Raw genomic sequence first — 19,390 nt, 5'->3', positions numbered from 1 at the left:
GTTTTTTTCCAAGAGTTTAATGGTTTCATGACTTACATTCAGGTCTTTGATCCATTTTGAGTTTACCTTTGTATATGGGGTTAGACAATGGTCCAGTTTCATTCTTCTACATGTAGCTGTCCAGTTTTGCCAGCACCATCTGTTGAAGAGACTGTCATTTTGCCATTGTATGTCCATGGCTCCTTTATCAAATATTAATTGACCATATATGTTTGGGTTAATTTCTGGAGTCTCTAATCTGTTCCACTGGTCTGTGGCTCTGTTCTTGTGCCAGTACCAAATTGTCTTGATTACTATGGCTTTGTAGTAGAGCTTGAAGTTGGGGAGTGAGATCCCCCCTACTTTATTCTTCTTTTTCAGGATTGCTTTGGCTATTCGGGGTCTTTGGTGTTTCCATATGAATTTTTGAATTATTTGTTCTAATTCATTGAAGAATGTTGCTGGTAATTTGAGAGGGATTGCATCAAATCTGTATATTGCTTTGGGCAGGATGGCCATTTTGACGATATTAATTCTTCCTAGCCATGAGCATGGGATGAGTTTCCATTTATTAGTGTCCCCTTTAATTTCTCTTAAGAGTGACTTGTAGTTTTCAGAATATAAGTCTTTCACTTCTTTGGTTAGGTTTATTCCTAGGTATTTTATTCTTTTTGATGCAATGGTGAATGGAATTGTTTTCCTGATTTCTCTTTCTATTGATTCGTTGTTAGTGTATAGGAAAGCTACAGATTTCTGTGTGTTAATTTTGTATCCTGCAACTTTGCTGTATTCCGTATCAGTTCTAGTAGTTTTGGAGTGGAGTCTTTAGGGTTTTTTATGTACAGTATCAGATCATCTGCAAATAGTGACAGTTTAACTTCTTCTTTACCAATCTGGATTCCTTGTATTTCTTTGTTTTGTCTGATTGCCATGGCTAGGACCTCCAGTACTATGTTAAATAACAGTGGGGAGAGTGGGCATCCCTGTCTTGTTCCCGATCTCAGAGGAAATGCTTTCAGCTTCTCGCTGTTCAGTATAATGCTGGCTGTGGGTTTATCATATATAGCCTTCATTATGTTGAGGTACTTGCCCTCTATTCCCATTTTGCTGAGAGTTTTTATCATGAATGGATGTTGAATTTTGTCAAATGCTTTTTCAGCATCTATGGAGATGATCATGTGGTTTTTGTCTTTCTTTTTGTTGATGTGGTGGATGATGTTGATGGATTTTCGAATGTTGTACCATCCTTGCATCCCTGGGATGAACCCCACTTGGTCATGGTGTATGATCCTTTTGATATACTGTTGAATTCTGTTTGCTAATATTTTATTGAGTATTTTTGCATCTACATTCATCAGGGATATTGGTCTGTAATTTTCTTTTTTGGTGGGGTCTTTGCCTGGTTTTGGTATTAGGGTGATGTTGGCTTCATAGAATGAGTTTGGGAGTATTCCCTCTTCTTCTATTTTTTGGAACACTTTAGGAGAATGGGTATTATGTCTTCTCTGTGTGTCTGATAAAATTCCGAGGTAAATCCGTCCGGCCCCGGGGTTTTGTTCTTGGGTAGTTTTTTGATTACCGTTTCAATTTCTTTGCTCGTAATTGGTTTGTTTAACTTTTGTGTTTCTTCCTTGGTCAGTCTTGGGAGGTTGTATTTTTCTAGGAAGTTGTCCATTTCTTCTAGGTTTTCCAGCTTGTTGGCATATAGGTTTTCATAGTAGTCTTTAATAATTCTTTGTATTTCTGTGGAGTCTGTCGTGATTTTTCCATTCTCATTTCTGATTATGCTGATTTGTGTTGATTCTCTTTTTCTCTTAATAAGTTGGGCTAGAGGCTTATCTATTTTGTTTATTTTCTCGAAGAACCAGCTCTTGGTTTCGTTGATTTTTGCTATTGTTTTATTCTTCTCAATTTTGTTTATTTCTTCTCTGATCTTTATTATGTCCCTCCTTCTGCTGACTTTAGGCCTCCTTTGTTCTTCTTTTTCCAGTTTTGATAATTGTGATTTAGACTATTCATTTGGGATTGTTCTTCCTTCTTCAAGTGTGCCTGGATTGCTATATACTTTCCTCTTAAGACTGCTTTCGCTGCGTCCCACAGAAGTTGGGGCTTAGTGTTGTTGTTGTCATTTGTTTCTATATATTCCTTGATCTCTATTTTGATTTGTTCATTGATCCATTGATTATTTAGTAGCATGTTGTTAAGCCTCCATGTGTTTGTGAGCCTTTTTGTTTTCTTTGTAGAATTTATTTATACTTTTATACCTTTGTGGTCTGAAAAATTGGTTGGTAGAATTTCAATATTGTGGAAATTACTGAGGCTCTTTTTGTGGTCCTGTATGTGTTCTATTCTGGAGAATGTTCCATGTGCACTTGAGAAGAATGTATATCCTGTTGCTTTTGGATGTAGAGTTCTATAGATGTCTATTAGGTCCATCTGTTCTAGTGTGTTGTTCAGTGCCTGTGTGTCCTTACTTATTTTCTGCCTGGTGGATCTATCCTTTGGGGTGAGTGGTGTGTTGAAGTCTCCTACAATGAGTGCATTGCAGTCTATTTCCCTCTTTAGTTCTGTTAGTATTTGCTTCACATATGCTGGTGCTCCTGTATTGGGTGCATATATATTTAGAATAGTTATATCCTCTTATTGGACTGAGCCCTTTATCATTATGTAGTATCCTTCTTTATCTCTTGTTACTTTCTTTGTTTTGAAGTCTATTTTGTCTGATATTAATACTGCAACCCCTGCTTTCTTCTCACTGTTGTTTTAGTGAAATATGTTTTTCCATCCCTTGACTTTTAGTCTATGCTTATCTTTGGGTTTAAGGTGAGTTTCTTGTAAGCAGCATGTAGATGGGTCTTGCTTTTTTATCCATTCTATTACTCTGTTTCTTTTGATTGGTGCATTAAGTCCATTTACATTTAGGGTGACTATTGAGAGATATGTACTTATTGCCATTGCAGGCTTTAGATTCGTGGTTACCAAAGGTTCAAGGTTAGCTTCTTTAGTATCTTATTGCCTAACTTAGCTCGCTTATTGAGCTGTTATATACACTGTCTGGAGATTCTTTTCTTCTCTTCCTTCTTATTCCTCCTCCTCCACTCTTCATATGTTGTGTGTTTTGTTCTGTGCTCTTTTTTTAGGGGTGCTCCCATCTTGAGCAGTCCCTGTAGGATACCCTGTAGAGGTGGTTTGTGGGAAGCAAATTCCCTCAGCTTTTGCTTTTCTGGGAATTGTTTAATCCTGCCATCATATTTAAATGATAGTCGTGCTGGATACAGTATCCTTGGTTCAAGGCCCTTCTGTTTCATTGCATTAAGCATATCATGCCATTCTCTTCTGGCCTGTAGGGTTTCTGTCGAGAAGTCTGATGTTAGCCTGATGGGTTTTCCTTTATAGGTGACCTTTTTCTCTCTAGCTGCCTTTAAAACTCTTTCCTTGTCCTTGATCCTTGCCATTTTAATTACTATGTGTCTTGGTGTTGTCCTCCTTGGATCCTTTCTGTTGGGGGTTCTGTGTAGTTCCATGGTCTGTTCGATTATTTCCTCCCCCAGTTTGGGGAAGTTTTCAGCAATTATTTCTTCAAAGAGACTTTCTATCCCTTTTCCTCTTTCTTCTTCTTCTGGTATCCCTATAATACGAATATTATTCCTTTTGGCTTGGTCACATAGTTCTCTTAGTGTTGTTTCATTCCTGGAGATCCTTTTATCTCTCTCTATGTCAGCTTCTATACGTTCCTGTTCTCTGGCTTCTATTCCTTCAATGGCCTCTTGCATCTTATCCATTCTGCTTATAAATCCTTCCAAGGATTGTTTCACTTCTGTGATCTCCTTCCTGACATCTGTGATCTCCCTCCGGACTTCATCCCATTGCTCTTGCATTTTTCTCTGCATCTCATCCCATTGCTCTTGCATTTTTCTCTGCATCTCTGTCAGCATGTTCATGATTTTTATTTTGAATTCTTTTTCAGGAGGACTGGTTAGGTCTGTCTCCTTCTCAGGTGTTGTCTCTGTGATCTTTGTCTGCCTGTAGTTTTGCTTTTTCCTGGTGATAGAGATAGTTTGCAGAGCTGGTACAAGTGACCGCTGGAAGAGCTTCCCTTCTTGTTGGTTTGTGGCCTTCCTCTCCTGGGAGAATAGCGACCTCTAGTGGCTTGTGCTGGGCAGCTGTGTGCAGACAGGGCTTCTGCTTCCTGCCCGGTTGCTATGGGGTTTATCTCCGCTGTTGCCATGGGCGTGGCCTGGCTGGGGCTGCTCCTCCAAAATGGTGGAGCCCCATTGGAGGGGGAGCGGCCGGGAGGCTATTTATCTCCGTAAGGGGCCTCTGTGCTCCCTGCTGCCCAGGGGGTTAGAGTGCCCAGAGATCCCCAGATTCCCTGCCTCTGGTCTAAGTGACCTGTCCTGCCCCTTTTAGACTTCCAAAAAGCACTCTCCAAACCAAAACAACAACAGCAACAATGAGAGAGGGAACAGAAAAAAAAAAAAAAAAAGGAAAGAACACGCGATTTTTTTTTTGTCCTCAGGCGCCGGTCCCAGGCATCCGCTCACTGGTCCTGCTGCCCTGTCTCCCTAGCACCAGGGTCCCTGTCCCTTCAAGGCTTCCAAAAAGTATCCACCCACCGGTCCCACAGGGAAAAACACGTGATATTCTTTGTCCTCAGGCGCTGGTCCCAGGCACCCGCTGACCGGTCCTGCTGCTCTGCCTCCCTAGCACCAGGGTCCCTGTCCCTTTAAGGCTTCCAAAAAGCACTCGCCAAAAAGAGAAAAAAAAAGCGGAAAAAACCTGCGATTTCCTCCGTCCTCAGGTGCCGGTCTCAGGCACCTGCCCACCGGTCCCGCAGGGAAAAACGTGGGATATTCTTTGTCCTCAGGCGCTGGTCCCAGGCACCTGCTCACCGGTCCTGCTGCTCTGCCTCCCTAGCACTGGGGTCCCTGTCCCTTTAAGGCTTCCAAAAAGCACTCACCAAAAAGAGAAAAAAAAAAGGGGAAAAACGCGCGATTTCCTCCGTCCTCAGGCGCCGGTCTCAGGCACCCGCCCACCGGTCCTGCAGGGAAAAATGCGCGATATTCTTTGTCCTCAGGTGCCGGTCCCAGGCACCTGCTCACCGGTCCCGCCACCCTGCCTCCCTAGCAACGGGGGCCCTGTCCCTTTAAGGCTTCCAAAAAGCCCTCGCCAAAAAAAAAAAACCGCTCCGGTTTCTTTCCACCAGCTGGGAGCCGGAGGGAGGGGCATTCGGGTCCCACTGGGCTAGGGCTTGTATCTTACCCCCTTCGCAAGGCTCTGGGTTCTTGCAGGTGTGGATGTGGTCTGGATGTTGTCCTGTGTCCTGTGGTCTCTATTTTAGGAAGATTTTTCTTTGTTATATTTTCATAGCTCTATGTGTTTTTGGGAGGAGATTTCCACTGCTCTACTCACGCTGCCATCCTGGCTCCGCCTTCCTCTTCTTAATTCTTAAAAAAATTTTTTTCAAAATCTCTGCATTTCTAAAAGGAAAACATGTTTAAAAGCCATTGTATTCAAGTATTTAGGAACTTTTAATACTAGTTTTGATTTCATATAGTACAACGCATAGCTCATAAGGTTCCTGGAAAATATATGTTTTGACAAATATATGTACCATGTAACCTACTCCTCTTATCAAGATAGAACATTTCACCGGTTTAGGAAGTGCCTTCCTGCTCTCCACTCCACCCTAGAAATGCAACCACTCTTCTAATTGTTATCACTATAGATCAGTTTTGCCCCTCCTAGAACGTTCTGTAAATGGATTTATAGAGTTTATACTCTTTTGTGTCTGGCTTCTTTTGCTGAGCATTATTTTTTATACTCTATCCATGTTGCTGGAAATACCAGCAGTTCTTCCATTCCTTTTTTATTGCTGATTAGTATTCCATTGTACTGTATTCCAATCTTGCCTTTTATTACCTTCAGTATTATTTTAATAACTGAATAATATTTCATTGATTAGCCAAGATATGGAAGCAACCTAAGTATCCATCAGTAGATGAATGGATAAAGAACAGGTGGTACATATACACAATGGAATACTATTCAGCCATAAGAAAGAAACAAATCCTACCATTTGCAACAGCATGGATGGAGCTGGAGGACAATATGCTCAGTGAAATAAGCCAGGTGGAGAAAGACAAATGCCAAATGATTTCCTTCATTCGTGGAGTATAACAATGAAGCAAAACTGAAGGAACAAAATGGCAGCAGACTCACAGACTCCCAAGAATGAACTCATGGTTACCAAAGGGGAGGCGTGTGGGAGGGCAGGTAGGGAGGGAGGGAGAAGGGGACTGAGGGGTGTTATGTTTAGTACACATGGTGTGGGGGATCACAGAGAAGGAACATCGTGGATCTCTGGCAACTTGCTGCACTGATGGACAGTGACTGCATTGGGGTATGGGTGGGGACTTGACAATATGGGTAAATGTAGTAACCACATTGTTTTTTCATGTGAAACCTTCGTAAGAGTGTATATCAATCATACCTTAATAAAAAATTTTAAAAATATATTTCATTGATTGTGATATCACACCTATTCCTAGCTATTTGTTTTTGTCTTTCCTCCCTGCATCCTCCCCTTTTCCTTTGCCTGCTGCCACAAGATGCCTCCATGGGATGGAATCCCCTGACCTCCCAGAATGGATAATAAATGGTACATTATGTCCTGGAATGTAATCAGTATGGATACTTTAGGGCTAACAAGAACAATTTTCCTGAGCTTCTCTTTTTCCTGGGAAAAAGAGTCACTAAGGATGTTAATTGATAAACTGAACCATGTTTGCAAATCCCTCTTATCGATTCATCTTGTTAGATATTAATTTTAATCCCAAGTGTCCCTCAGCAATGCGGTTTGCTTTAAAGTCATATGCTGTGTTTGAATACCATCCAGAATGTTTTCAATACTGGAGTTCTCAAAGAACCTTGTGAAATATTTGACTCAGAAAGGTGTCTCATGGTGGGTTCAATGTCTGAGTCCAGTTTGCTTATTAGTACTGATATAGAGAAGAAAAGAAAGTATGTGCATTGATTTCCTAAGGCTGCCACAACAAAGCACCACAGACCAGGTGGCTTAAAATAATAGAAATTTGTGTCTCACAATTCTGGAGGTCAGACATCCAAAATGAAGGTGTTGCCAAGGCCACGAGTCCTCCGGAACCTGTAGGGGACTCCTTCCTTGCCTCTTTCTAGCTTTAGTGCTTTGCTGGCAATCTCAGGCACCCTTCAGCCTGCCGCTGCTTAGCTCCAGTCTCCGCTGTGTGCTGTTCTCCCTTGTGTCTCTGTCTTCATAAGCTGTCTTCTGCTAAGGACACCAGTCATACTGGATTAGAGACTCACAGTGTTCCTGTATGATGTCATCTCAATTAATTACATCTGCACTGACCCTGTTTCCAAGTAAGGGCACATCCTCCGGTACTGGGGGTTAGGACTTCCAACATACCTTTTCTTGGGGGATACATTTCAACTCATAACAGTGCCCAAGGAAATCAATGTAGTTTTCCCCCTGCAGGAGTACTACATGTTCTACTTTCCCCTGTCAGGTGTATAGAGGGTGCTGACTGTCCTGGATGCCAACCATGTCCAGGAGGTGGAAACCTGGTCTTTCAGCAGACAAAGCCCACCCCCTCTGGTGCCTGAGGCCTTCGGAAGGGCATGATGTGGCCTACAGTGAGCTCAAGTCTAATTTGCCAGAGAACTGCCCTAAGGGAATACAAGCCCTCCATTTCTTTACATGATCCATACTACATCCTTGGATCAAATTAAATCATCAGAGAGTCTTTGATATATTCTCTCTTGTTTTTGCCATCTTTTACAAATGCTCTGTTCTGAATTTTGCTTTGGCATTACCCCATAAGTTTACACTAAGGGAGGTTATCAGAAGTAGATACAAAAACCTTACTATTTATTCTGGAGATGTTGTTGAAGTCATAATAATGATGGTAACAGCCACTGAGTTTGAGGTTTTGTTTCAGTATATACTATTTGCTGGTTCCTCGGCTGAATGCTTTGCTTTATCCTGTTTCATTATTACAATTCTGTGGGTTGATATCATTATTTTTAATATACAAATGAGAGAAATGAAACTCCCCTATAACAACACAGCTAGAAAGGGTGGAAGCCAGGATTCACATCCAGGTCTGCCCCACTCCAACACCTGTGTTCCTGACCGCCAAGCTTTACTGCCATTCACTTTAGCCCACCATGTCTCCTTCACAAAGACCCACAGATGGTATTTTCTCCAACATGAGGACTCCCTTTATAGTGTTCATGACCTCCCAAGTGATGTAGAGGAGACAGGACTGACTGTCTCCGTGAATGGACCATGGGCACACAGCTATGGGGTACATCTCGAGCAAGGCTTATATAAGACATAAAACCTTTCTCCTTTTCCAGTAGTTCATAGTCATCTCCTTGTTTTGTTCCCTCCCATCACCATGACAGTCTACCACTGGTAATTTGTTAATTCTACCATTTAAAGGGGTATCATCAAAAAAGTCAGGAGAGACAGACCTACTGTGTGACCTCATTCCCAAGTGCACCCTTGGTTATCTCTTCTTACCCTGAGCTCGTGAGCTCTTAGCATCTTAAAAGCACACAGCACCAGCTGTGAACAGAGAAAGGTGGCCAGATGGGTCTGAACTCCTCTGACATCTGGGTACCAAGAATATCGTTTAGATCCTTCCACATAGGCAGCGTCAGCCAATCAAATGCATACCACAATGACAGACACCTGACAAATTCATAAAGAGACAGGAGAGGAGGCAGGACAGTTTCAGAAAGTGCTGGTTATGACTACTTAAAATGTTTTAAAGACAAGAAAACAGAATTCAGAATACAAAACATAGGTTGTTAAAGGATTATAGAAATGCTTAGTGTCAGTGTACAGAAGGGGCACTAAAGCTGGTTTGATTCCATCCTCTATTGTTCAATCAGGGAGCCCAGAAGAGCTCCACTGGTGCTAATAGCCTCCCTCTAAGTTCAATACAAAAAAAAAGCAGGGTATTTCTTGGGCATTTGGTCCCTTTTCCTCTTATGGACAGAGTGAGTCTCATTACTGATTACAATTCCCTCTTGCTGTGGCTTCTAGGCAGAGAAATCTGTGGCTTACCTTTCATAACTACACAGGCCCTTAAGGCCTGCATTTTGGTTTCCTTCCAACCCCTCCTCCACCCCATCCCTCTAGTTCATCTTAGTTTTCTATTCTTTGTATCCTGTCACTGAATTTCCCCATCTAGTTATTCATTTTTTTTGTATTGAGTTATATGTGTTTCTCTACACTGCCTTCCACAACATAAAATTATATTAACAAATCAGTAGATATGTTAGACATACTGAGGGCACTCGATCTTAATCAGTAAATTATCTCTAATCACAATCCAACTGAGATGGTTCCTATTGGATACTAACCCATTTTAATTTTTAATCTCTATTTGCCGAGGGTCAGCTTCACCAACTCTGATGTATACCTCAGAGTACATCTTGCTTTAAGGCATGTTGATCATTTCTGGTGATGCTAGTCATCATCTCTATTGTCCAGAGTTGCTGTCTCCTCCTTGTGACATTTCCTTTCTCCCCTCTGCCCACTTGGTCAGGCTTCAGTCTCCTCCGTTCCCCTGGAACAGCTCTTATTAGGGTCACCAGGAGCCTCCCTGTTGCTGAGCCTGCCTGTCCCATCTGTGTCCTTGTCTGAAACCCACCGTGGCAGGCTGACAACTCCCTCCTTCCTCACTGTCCTGGTTTTCCAGCAGGGACCACTCTTACTTAGTCATCCTTTCTGGGTTCTCTTTCTCTGCTGTCCTATCCTGTGGGAGAGGCCCAGGCTTCTTATTAGGACTCCTGTTCCCCAGCTTCACTTCTCCCTAGCTCATCTCATCCAGTACCATCCAAATGCTGGTATGTCCTAAATATATTACCCCAGACTTGGCCCCTACTTACATTGTATAACCAACTGTCCTTCTGGTAACAGCACTTGGATATTTAATGACATCCCAAACTTAACATTTTGAAAATAGAATTTCTAAGTCCTTCTCCCCGCTGCCTATCCAAATCTGGTAATCCTCCACTTTTCCCCATCTGGGTATATTATACCCCTCTCTGCCTGGCTGCTCAGGGAAGGAGATTTAGAGTTATATCTGATTGTTTTCTTTCCTCACCTCCCACGTCTGTTCACCAGCAAGCTCTGTTGACTTTTCTCCAAAACATGTGCTGAGTTGGTCTGTTTCGTTCTATTTTAACAATTTCACCTTGGTCTAGCATCATGTCCTGGATCTTGGCCCGCACTGGTCTTTGCATCGCTCTATAGCAGCCGAGTGATCTTTTTGACATGTACATCAGATCACATCTCCCCCATCCTCTTGCTTAAACCCTACCAGGGGCTTTCCACTGCACAGAATAAAATACCAACTCCTTACCAGGCCTGTGGCGGCTGCCTTGTTCTGCCCAGCCCACTTCCCTGATTTTCATTCTTTTTTGTTTGTTTGTAAATTTTTTATTATAGAGAAGTATAAACACATATCAAAGAAAACTGAATATTAAAAAATGCTTTGTACCTATCAATATTATTAACTTGTGGTCAGTCTTGTTTCTTCTATATTTCCACTTCCCCCCACCTATGGTTATTTTGAAGCAAATTCCATATATCTTACCCTCTCATCTGTAAACTATTTCAACATGTATAAGACTAAATCTCTAATAAATGACATATAACTCAGTACCATTATCATCCCTAAAAATGTTAACACTAATTCCTTAATGTCCTCAAATATCAGGTCGGTGTTCAAATTTCCAGTTGTCTCATAAATGTCATTTTTTTAACTGTTTGTTTCAGGATCTAAATAACATTCACCCATTATGATTATTGATTATTTTAATTTCTTTTCAGCCACAGTTCTCTTCCACCTCTCTCTTTTCTAATTCACCTTGTAGTTGAAGAACCTAGATCATTCAACAAATAGTATTTCTCACAGTCTGGATTTTGCTGATTACAACCCTGTAGTGTGAGTTAACATGTTCCTCTCTTTTGTACTTACGGTAAATTGGTATTGATCTAGAGGCTTGAATCAGATTCAGGTTTACTCGTTTCCCTCTTTGCAGGGACAGTATCACAGCATAGGTAGTGATGTAACCCGTCTTAACACTCCACTTGCCCACCAACTAGAGCCACCCTGGCCTCTGTCATGCTCCTCCTATAGAAACTGGGTCCAGCCTCAGGGCCTTTGCCTTAGCTGTTTCCCCTTCCTGTAACACTTTCCCGTCTGATCTTTGCATGGTCCACTGCTTTCTGTCATCAGATCTCAGCCTGAGTGTACTTCTCAGAGCAGGATCTCTCTGCTCCGTAGCGCTGCCCACTGCCAGGCACCTGGTAGAATGTTTATTTGTTGTCTTGTTGACTGTCTGCCTCCTCCTGAGCTAGCACATAAGCTCCATGGGAGCAAGAGCCTCCTCTCTCATGGTCACTGCTGCATTCCTCACACCTGGGAGAGGGTCAGGCCCATGGCAGGTGCTCAGCAAATGCATGCTGAACGAGAGGCCACTGTGTTGGTAAGGTGATGTTTCTCTATGTGCTCAGGCAACCAAAGGAGGCACTATCAAAGCTGCATCAGGATTCAGTGCCAGTGAAGATGCGCAGACCCTGAGGAAGGCCATGAAAGGGCTTGGTGAGTGTCCTGCTGGAGGTAGGCACACCCTTGTGTGTTGTACATCACCCCCACATGGAGGGCACTGAGTCCGCTGGCAAAGAGTCTGTCTCACACTAAGAAAGAATGGTAGGAATATATCATCGGCTTTTCAAGACAAATTAAATGGGAAGACATTAATTATTCACTTTTACTGTAGAATTTTAAATTTAATGCATTCGCTGTGAATTTCCCCAATTATTTAACTCTGCTCTGCATTACATTATAAATATATATAAAGGAATGTATTTGTTTCCCATGTAGTACTGTATGTGTATAGTGCCATAAGGTTCACAAAGCACTTTCACAAATACTACCTCCAAGGATATACACAACAGCCCTGGGATTTCCTGAAAGCAGCTCTTGCTATTGTTATTTTCACCCGATTTGTGAAACTGAGACCCAGATGTGAAGCTGAGCCCCAGAGAAGTCGAGTTGCATAGGAAGTCACATAGTAAGTGGAGCGGAGCCATTAGTCACACTCAGCAGAGGCTGGCCTCAGCTGGAGCCTCCCAGCGCCAAGTCACCGTTTTTTCCCTCAAGGCCATCTGCACGTTGCTGTGGCGCAGTGGTAGCAGTGCTGGCACACAGCATGTGGTTTATGTGGGACAGCTGTCTTCTGGTCACTGCCCTCCAGTTAGCTCCTGAGGGCAAAGACTTCACGCAGGAGTGGGCCGTGTACTGGCGGCCACCTGGGGTTGGTCTCTGGCTGGACATTTGGCCAGAGAAGTACACTTGATTCGTAGCTGCTATGTATAATCTCCTTGAGACTGGGATAAAAACACTGGACCACAAGGTCGTCTTTCCCAGTTTTCTACCCAAAAAGTGTTCATTTTATTTAGGCCCAATGTTACTAACAACAGCAACCTTAAGAGTGATAGTAAACAGGTATTAAGTACTACTGTGCATCAGGCACAATGCGTTGCATGGTTATCTGTTTTAATCCTGACAGAAGCTGGTTTTACTGGTGAGAAAGTTGAATTTAGGGAGGCTAGCCCACTTACCCTAGGTCTCAGAACTAGTAAGTTAGTCAGTATTCTGGGCAATCCCAGGCAGTTGGTGCCAGGCAGTCTGACTCCAGAGTGGAGTTTAAGTCACTGTGCTATACCCTGCTGTCCACCTCTGAACAGATTATTGTTCTGAATCTGTGTGTCCTCATTTTCCCTTTTCCATAAATAAAATAGAAGATGTACTTACCCACCCCCTTTCCATGTTATCTTAATTCTTTGGCATATAGTCAAGAACACCATATGTCAGACATGAACCACATGGCACTCCGAGTTCCCAGAATTCCCCAAAGTCAGGAGACATTTGACATAACCAGTCCTCTTCGGTGCTTGCTGTTGCGGGGAGCCAATGTGAGGCAGATAGTTGGGGAGACAAGGATTATAAAGGTCCTCATGGTAACTAGCCCATGGGTGCTAGATGGCTGAGGCATGCACAGAAATAACTTGGATCAGCTCATAATATAATAGCAATAGGAGGGCCACAAATAATATCCCACTAGGGTTCAGAGATGAGATCACATTTAACTTAGGAGCATCAGGCAAAACTTCCTGGAGGATGTAGAATTTAAGATGGGACTTGGGAAAGGAGTTAAGTTTCCATAAATAGAGATTCGAGAGAAGGTGTTTCAGGTGAATGGAACAGCATGAACAAAGGCATGGGATGAGTATAAGCATGGCCATCCCGTTTCCCAGTTTAGCTGTAGCCTAGGGGAGTCACGGCAAATACAGGGAAAGGTGGCCTGCAGCAGGAGGCACTTGCAAAGCAGGGGTTGGCTGGCTGGGAGTCTTTTAAGAAGGCAGGTACCTGAGGGAGCCCTGGGGTCACTGCTGAGCAGGCCACCTATAGAACCACAGACATGGGGAGATGGCTCCAAGGCGTTGTCCAGGACACAGCAGATGCCAGAGTAATGGCACTACAGGGAGGCATACATCAGTAGGCCGGTAGGGAAAGAGGTCAGAAGAAAGGGGTGCAGCACAGTTTGGTCAAGTACAATAATTCAAGAACTAAGCCTGTGAATTTGGCGGCCTGGTATCCTTTTACATGAAAACTTACAATGGTGAATGAATATTGTAAAGAGTCTCAAATGCCAGACTCCAGTGCCTGTAGTAAATCCAGCAGATGCTGGAGAGCCATTTTGTATTCCTGAGCAGGGGAAGGACATGGTGAGTTTTTCTTTTTAGGAAAATGATCTTGTTAATACTTTGGAAAGACCAGTTAGGAAGTAAGAATGCTCATTAGCAGACTTTACAGTTGTCTAAGGAAAGACCCTGAAACCCTGAAGTGGAGTAATACTGGTAGGTATCAAGAAGAGGGGATAGATGCAAAAAGATTTTAGAGTTATATTTTTGCATGACTTGGCAGGAAATCTGAATGTGGAGGAAGGCGGGGGGGAATCAAAGCTAGACTTGACTGCCTAGATTTAGGATGGTGCCTTTTGTAGAGATGGGGTGAGCAAAAGGGGATGAACCTTCACCCCCCCGCCCCAGCTGAAAGTCTAGAGGAGAAAAGGATGGTAAGGATAGTTGTATCCGTTACCCTCTTTAAAAAACAAAAGAAAACAAAAAGCAAAGTAGGTCCTAAGGTATATAAACTTAAAGTTCTATAGCTTCCTCTCCACACCTAGGAATTTTCTAGATTACTGATCTTGCAAATAACACCTCTGGAAAGTCTATACTTTCTCATTACCTCCTGGGGTTCTATTTCATTTGAACCTCTTCTATAATCCACCACAACTCCCCTTACAGTATAAAGAAGAAGGAAACAGAAAACTCACCAAAAATACTTGAGCACCCAGCTGTTACTAAGACAGGGACCAATTTGAAAATCAGAATAAAGAACCCTTGCAAAAGTTGTTGCAAGAAGGCAAATTTAAGACTTCTTTAAATTTTTATTCATATCAGAAAGTTCTGGTGGGATATTGCATCATGGGAATTTGTTGGCTGTTATAAGAAGGGAACCGCATGAGACAGGGAAGATAGCTTGGAAATAGAAACACAATTACAGATCTTGAAATACAGTGAATGCATTGAGCAGCCAATTAAAACCCTGGAAAGTGCCAAATCAGTGAATTAAAAGAAGAATTTGAATTGTTTCAAAACTCCAAGGAAAAAAAATGAAAAAAGGCAAGAACATGGAAGATATATACAGGAGACCCAAAAGACCCAATAAGAATTCCAGAGGGGAAAAAGCATGAGCCCAACCCGTACTTACTGAGTATTTAGTAACTGCTGGGCGTTGTGCTGAGCAGTTCACTAACTTGTTTTATTTAACACTACGAAGGAAAGCACTGAGATCACTCGTATTTACAGATAAAGAAACTAATGCTCAGAGAAGTTAACTATTTTGTTCAGTGGTAAACAGCTAAGTAAACAGTTAAAGAAGAGGCTAATACTCACATCTATGTGTTTCCCAAAAAAGATAAGCCCACTGAACTCCTTGTTACTCCTTGTTTCCTCTTAGAAAGCTCTGTGCATGTGTTTGGGCAGCTACACTAACCCCAGAAGGACTCGTTTTCTCATTCTCTCTCAAATCACACTCACTTGCTGTCTCTGCCCGCCCCACCCCAGGCACTGATGAAGATGCCATTATCAGCGTCCTCGCCTACCGCAACACAGCCCAGCGCCAGGAGATCAGGACAGCCTACAAGACCACCATTGGCAGGGTAGGCTGCAGTCTCAGGCTCGGGTGGTTGACGAAGGATGTGTCAGGCAACATGGAGGCAGAGGCCTCTTTCTGATCTAGATTCCTGAAGTGGCCCTGTGTTTTTAAAAGGTGGATCCTTTGCTTTGTTTAAAGATGTTCTTGAAAAAAAATGGCTTCAACACATTTCCTCCACTATCCTTAGCCAGAAGTGATTTCAAGGATCTCTTGGTTCATGGAGCTCAAGGCTACCTTGATTTCTTCCCACCCAAGTCCTGGCTTGGTTGGTGAAGGGTCTCAAACACCACCCTTTTGAGCACTGGGCAGGACTGAGCTTTCTTGACCCCAGTCAAGTTTCTTTTAGGCCACTGTGGATGAAGACCCTCCAAACTGACTAAATTATTTAAATCCAGTTTGTTTTAAATAGGCTCTCCTAGAATTCAGGGTCTGTTCTGACTCTTCCACCTGAACTCATTTACAGCCTGTATGATCCTTTGATGATCCTCAGTTGAGGGACACACCCTCGAATTCTAGAATGGGGCTTTATGTGTTTGTGTATATATATATATATATATATATATATGTATTTTAGTAGCTTATACATTCAGATGACTCATTCACTATGTTTTCCCCTTCAGACTGAATCCCACACCCCTCAGGATCCCCTCTCTCAGTCTCCATTTTCAATAACTCGCTTACCAGTCATTACACCCAATCTTTCCCCATTACTGAAAACCTAGCTCTCTGATAAGCAAGAATCTTTTTATTGAGGAAACATTGTCACTACATATTTCCAGGTTTCAGGGTACAATAACTCTATGATAAGTGTTTCTACCCTCTAGATACTTTACAGCCAGTCAGACTGAGGCTGCTGCTCAAAGACAGGCATTAAACTGCTTGGGTTGGATGGGGCTGGCTCAGCCACTCCTCAGAGCACCTGCATGAGAACTTTGGGTGGGCACCCCAGTGGGGAATGGGCTTCTTTGATTAGATTGCTCAGACTATTTTCTGGGCATTTTAAACTCTCCTCCATCTCCAAAGAAACTCATTTAATGAGCACATATAGGCATGAATGTGCATGTGACTTAAGAACTAGTGACCTGACGGTTGTTGTCACACACATTCATGTTAATTATTCAGCTTCAGAACTAAGTTGATCTGCTCACAGTTTGTTAAACACCCAACATTAACAGACTGACTAAGCATTAATTTATTTGTTAATTCATTTATTCATCAATATGGATGGATGGAACATAAAAATATACATATTAGATTGAGATACAGTGTCGTAGAATCAGGTTTGTGAGAATCAGAGATCTAGACTTGAATGGTAACTCAGCTCCTTATTTTGGTTGATCTTAAGCAGGTTGTTAAACTCTTTGACCTGTTCTAGAAGGAAATGTGAATGTCTTTAGAATTTATTTGGTCCTTCATCCAAATAATTCACATTTCTTTTTACAATTTGGGTCTTAAATAATCATGAATAATCACAAAGATACAACTAAATGCATGTGTTTATAACAGTACAAAAATAGAAAAAGGGGATTGGTTAAAGAAATTATATTGTGTCTACATGTAGAAATTACACCAGGTGTTAAAAATGTCATAGGTGAGTGAGTACTAACTTGGAAATATGTTCAAGGTATATTATTAAATGAGTGAATACATCCAAGTCAATGTCTACAAACTTTTTGATCTCAGGACCCTTTAACACACCAAATTATTGAGGACATTTTTGTTTTCTGGGTTATATCTTGATAATTTACTATATTAGAAATTAAAACTAAGAACATTGAAAAATATGTATTTGTTAACTTATTTAAAAGTATAATAAACCCATTACATATTATTGTTACATTTTTATGAAAAATGGCTACATATTGAAAAACAAAAAAATCAGTGGGAAAATTAGCATTGCTTTACATTTGCAAAGATTTAATGTCTGGCCAAATGGAAGACAGCTGGAGAGTCTCAAATCTGATTCTGTATTCAATTTGCTGGGATTCATGGTTTTGGCTGAAGTATATGAAGAAAATCTGGTCTCCAGCAGAACGTAGTTGGAAAGAGTATTTTAGTGGCCTTTTGATATAACTGTAAAAATGTAGATATGTCAAACAGCCTTTGGAAAATGCTACTGTGCAAATGTGAGAGAACAACTGTGCAAAGGCATATGATGTCTTAGTGTTATTATGAAGATAGTTTCTACTGTGCCAGCCTCCTGAAAGGGTCTTGGAGACCCCAGATGTTTCTGGACCACACTTTGAGAGTGCTGGTTTGTTACCATACCAGTTAAATGGAGCCACTTTTCTTGCATTGCAGGACCTGATAGACGACTTGAAGTCGGAATTGAGCGGCAACTTTGAGCGGGTGATCATAGGGATGATGATGCCTACGGTGCTGTACGACGTGCAGGAGCTGCAAAGGGCCATGAAGGTTTGTGCTCCTCCTCTCATGATCTCCGTCTGTGAGTATGAACGCAGCCCAGCTTTCTCAGGAAACTGTAACCAAGGCCTTCTGAGAGTGGGGAGGATGAGGTACAGAGATAGATTTTCTTTCATTTAAAAATGACTTGAAAACATGACATGACATTACAGCAACTGTAATTTAAAAGTTGTTTACCAGAAAGTTACAGAATCACTTGCTGTTTCCTGTGGCTCTGTACAGAATGATTATAGTTGTGCTTGTGGTCTTGTGGTATAGCTCCAGAACTTTCTTATTATACAGCAGCTTTTGAGATATGAAACTTCATGACTGACACATTGGGAGCCTCTGGGTCTAGTGTAGGCTCAGAACTGGTAAGAAGGTTCTCAGCCTCTAGATGCTGGATCCACTGTGCCCTAGCCCAGGGTCTGCCAGTTTTAATGACGAAGTATGAAATTCAAATACAATTACCCTCCTCAACCATGTCAATAAATATTCAGCCTTGTGGAAGGTTGTGGGCTAGGCTGTAGGAAAGTAGAGGAAACAGTCTTTGCCAGGAAAGATTCTGCCCTACAAAGGAAAAGTACAGAGGAGGTCAAGGAAAGATTAAGTCCCCAGAGGGCAGAAACTGTCCCAAACCTGGTACAATAACCAACCAACAGAAACAACCCATATATTTTGTTATTACTGATAATGATTATGGTAAACACATTGGAATTTGGGCAGGACAGTCAAAAATTAGCAAATCATGGCCAGGACCTGGTGGGGTCTCTTTGTTCTCTGCAGATTCCTGTCTATATTCCATCTGTGTCTGGGACTCAGATTTTTCTGAGTTTGGCTCATAAAGCCCCTTCTCTGGGTTTCACATTTAGGGAGCTGGCACAGATGAGGGCTGCCTGATTGAGATCCTGGCCTCCCGGACGCCTGAGGAGATCCGGCGTATAAACCAAACCTACCAGCTTCGTATGTAGCATCCTCCATGGTCCTGGATGAGGTTTCTCTGTGATTTGAGAAATAAACCAGCAAGCCAGTGGGTACCCACTGATTAGACTGTCCTCATAGAAGCACTGTCCTTGAAGAATCCTCAGTTCCAAGCTGTGCTTTCCAGCAGGTCCCTGTCTAGGCAAATGACTGTCTATTGGCTTCTTAAGACTTCTTAGGTGAAGGTGTCTCCTTACTTAGACTATCCAGTGCAGTGTTTTATTACCCTGAAAGTTGGAAAGTTGTTCCTTATTATCAAGCAGAGAATCAAGCATGCTTATTCAAAAGTGGTGATGCCAGTGAATCTTACCATTCCAGGGAAGGACCTAGAGGGGCTGTCTGGCCCAACTTCTTCCCTCCAGATTAGACTCTGTGTCCTCTAGCCATCTCAGAGTGATAGCCACTTACTCCTCTTTTAAAGATCTCCAGAGGATGATACATATGACAGCCTTTAAAAGATGCATGCCTTTTTGTCCTAAGAATATATTAGAGTGCACAAAGTTTTAGATCCTACAGTGTTTATTTAGTATTGTTTATATTAGCTAAAAATGTCTAACAGCAGATTGGCTAAACAAAATATGGTGCACCCACACAATGTGAGTATTACATAGTCATCAAGAGGTATATTGAAGGATATTATTAAATTACATTAATTGCTACGGTATGTGGATTAAGTGAAA

The 19,390-nt window shown here is 42.1% G+C and overlaps 1 protein-coding gene across 2 annotated transcripts in view; it reads left to right on the top strand.

Moving 5' to 3' along the window:
• The window catches only part of ANXA4 (annexin A4), a 66,373-nt gene that overhangs the window by 26,697 nt on the left and 20,286 nt on the right, over nucleotides 1–19,390 (top strand). Inside the window, exons 3-6 of one of the 2 annotated variants that reach the window (XM_073212005.1) lie at nucleotides 11,555–11,642; nucleotides 15,236–15,330; nucleotides 17,628–17,741; nucleotides 18,602–18,692. In XM_073212005.1, the coding sequence (XP_073068106.1) occupies nucleotides 11,555–11,642; nucleotides 15,236–15,330; nucleotides 17,628–17,741; nucleotides 18,602–18,692 (388 nt within the window). The remainder of the gene's footprint in view (nucleotides 1–11,554; nucleotides 11,643–15,235; nucleotides 15,331–17,627; nucleotides 17,742–18,601; nucleotides 18,693–19,390) is intronic. The other variant, XM_036997979.2, reaches the window with a different exon arrangement.

The sequence above is a fragment of the Manis javanica genome, chromosome 1 (genome assembly GCF_040802235.1).
Source record: "Manis javanica isolate MJ-LG chromosome 1, MJ_LKY, whole genome shotgun sequence".
NCBI classification, from domain to species: Eukaryota; Metazoa; Chordata; class Mammalia; order Pholidota; family Manidae; genus Manis; species Manis javanica.
The sequence above is the reverse complement of the archived record's forward strand: the minus strand, read 5'-3'. Positions and strand labels throughout refer to the sequence as shown.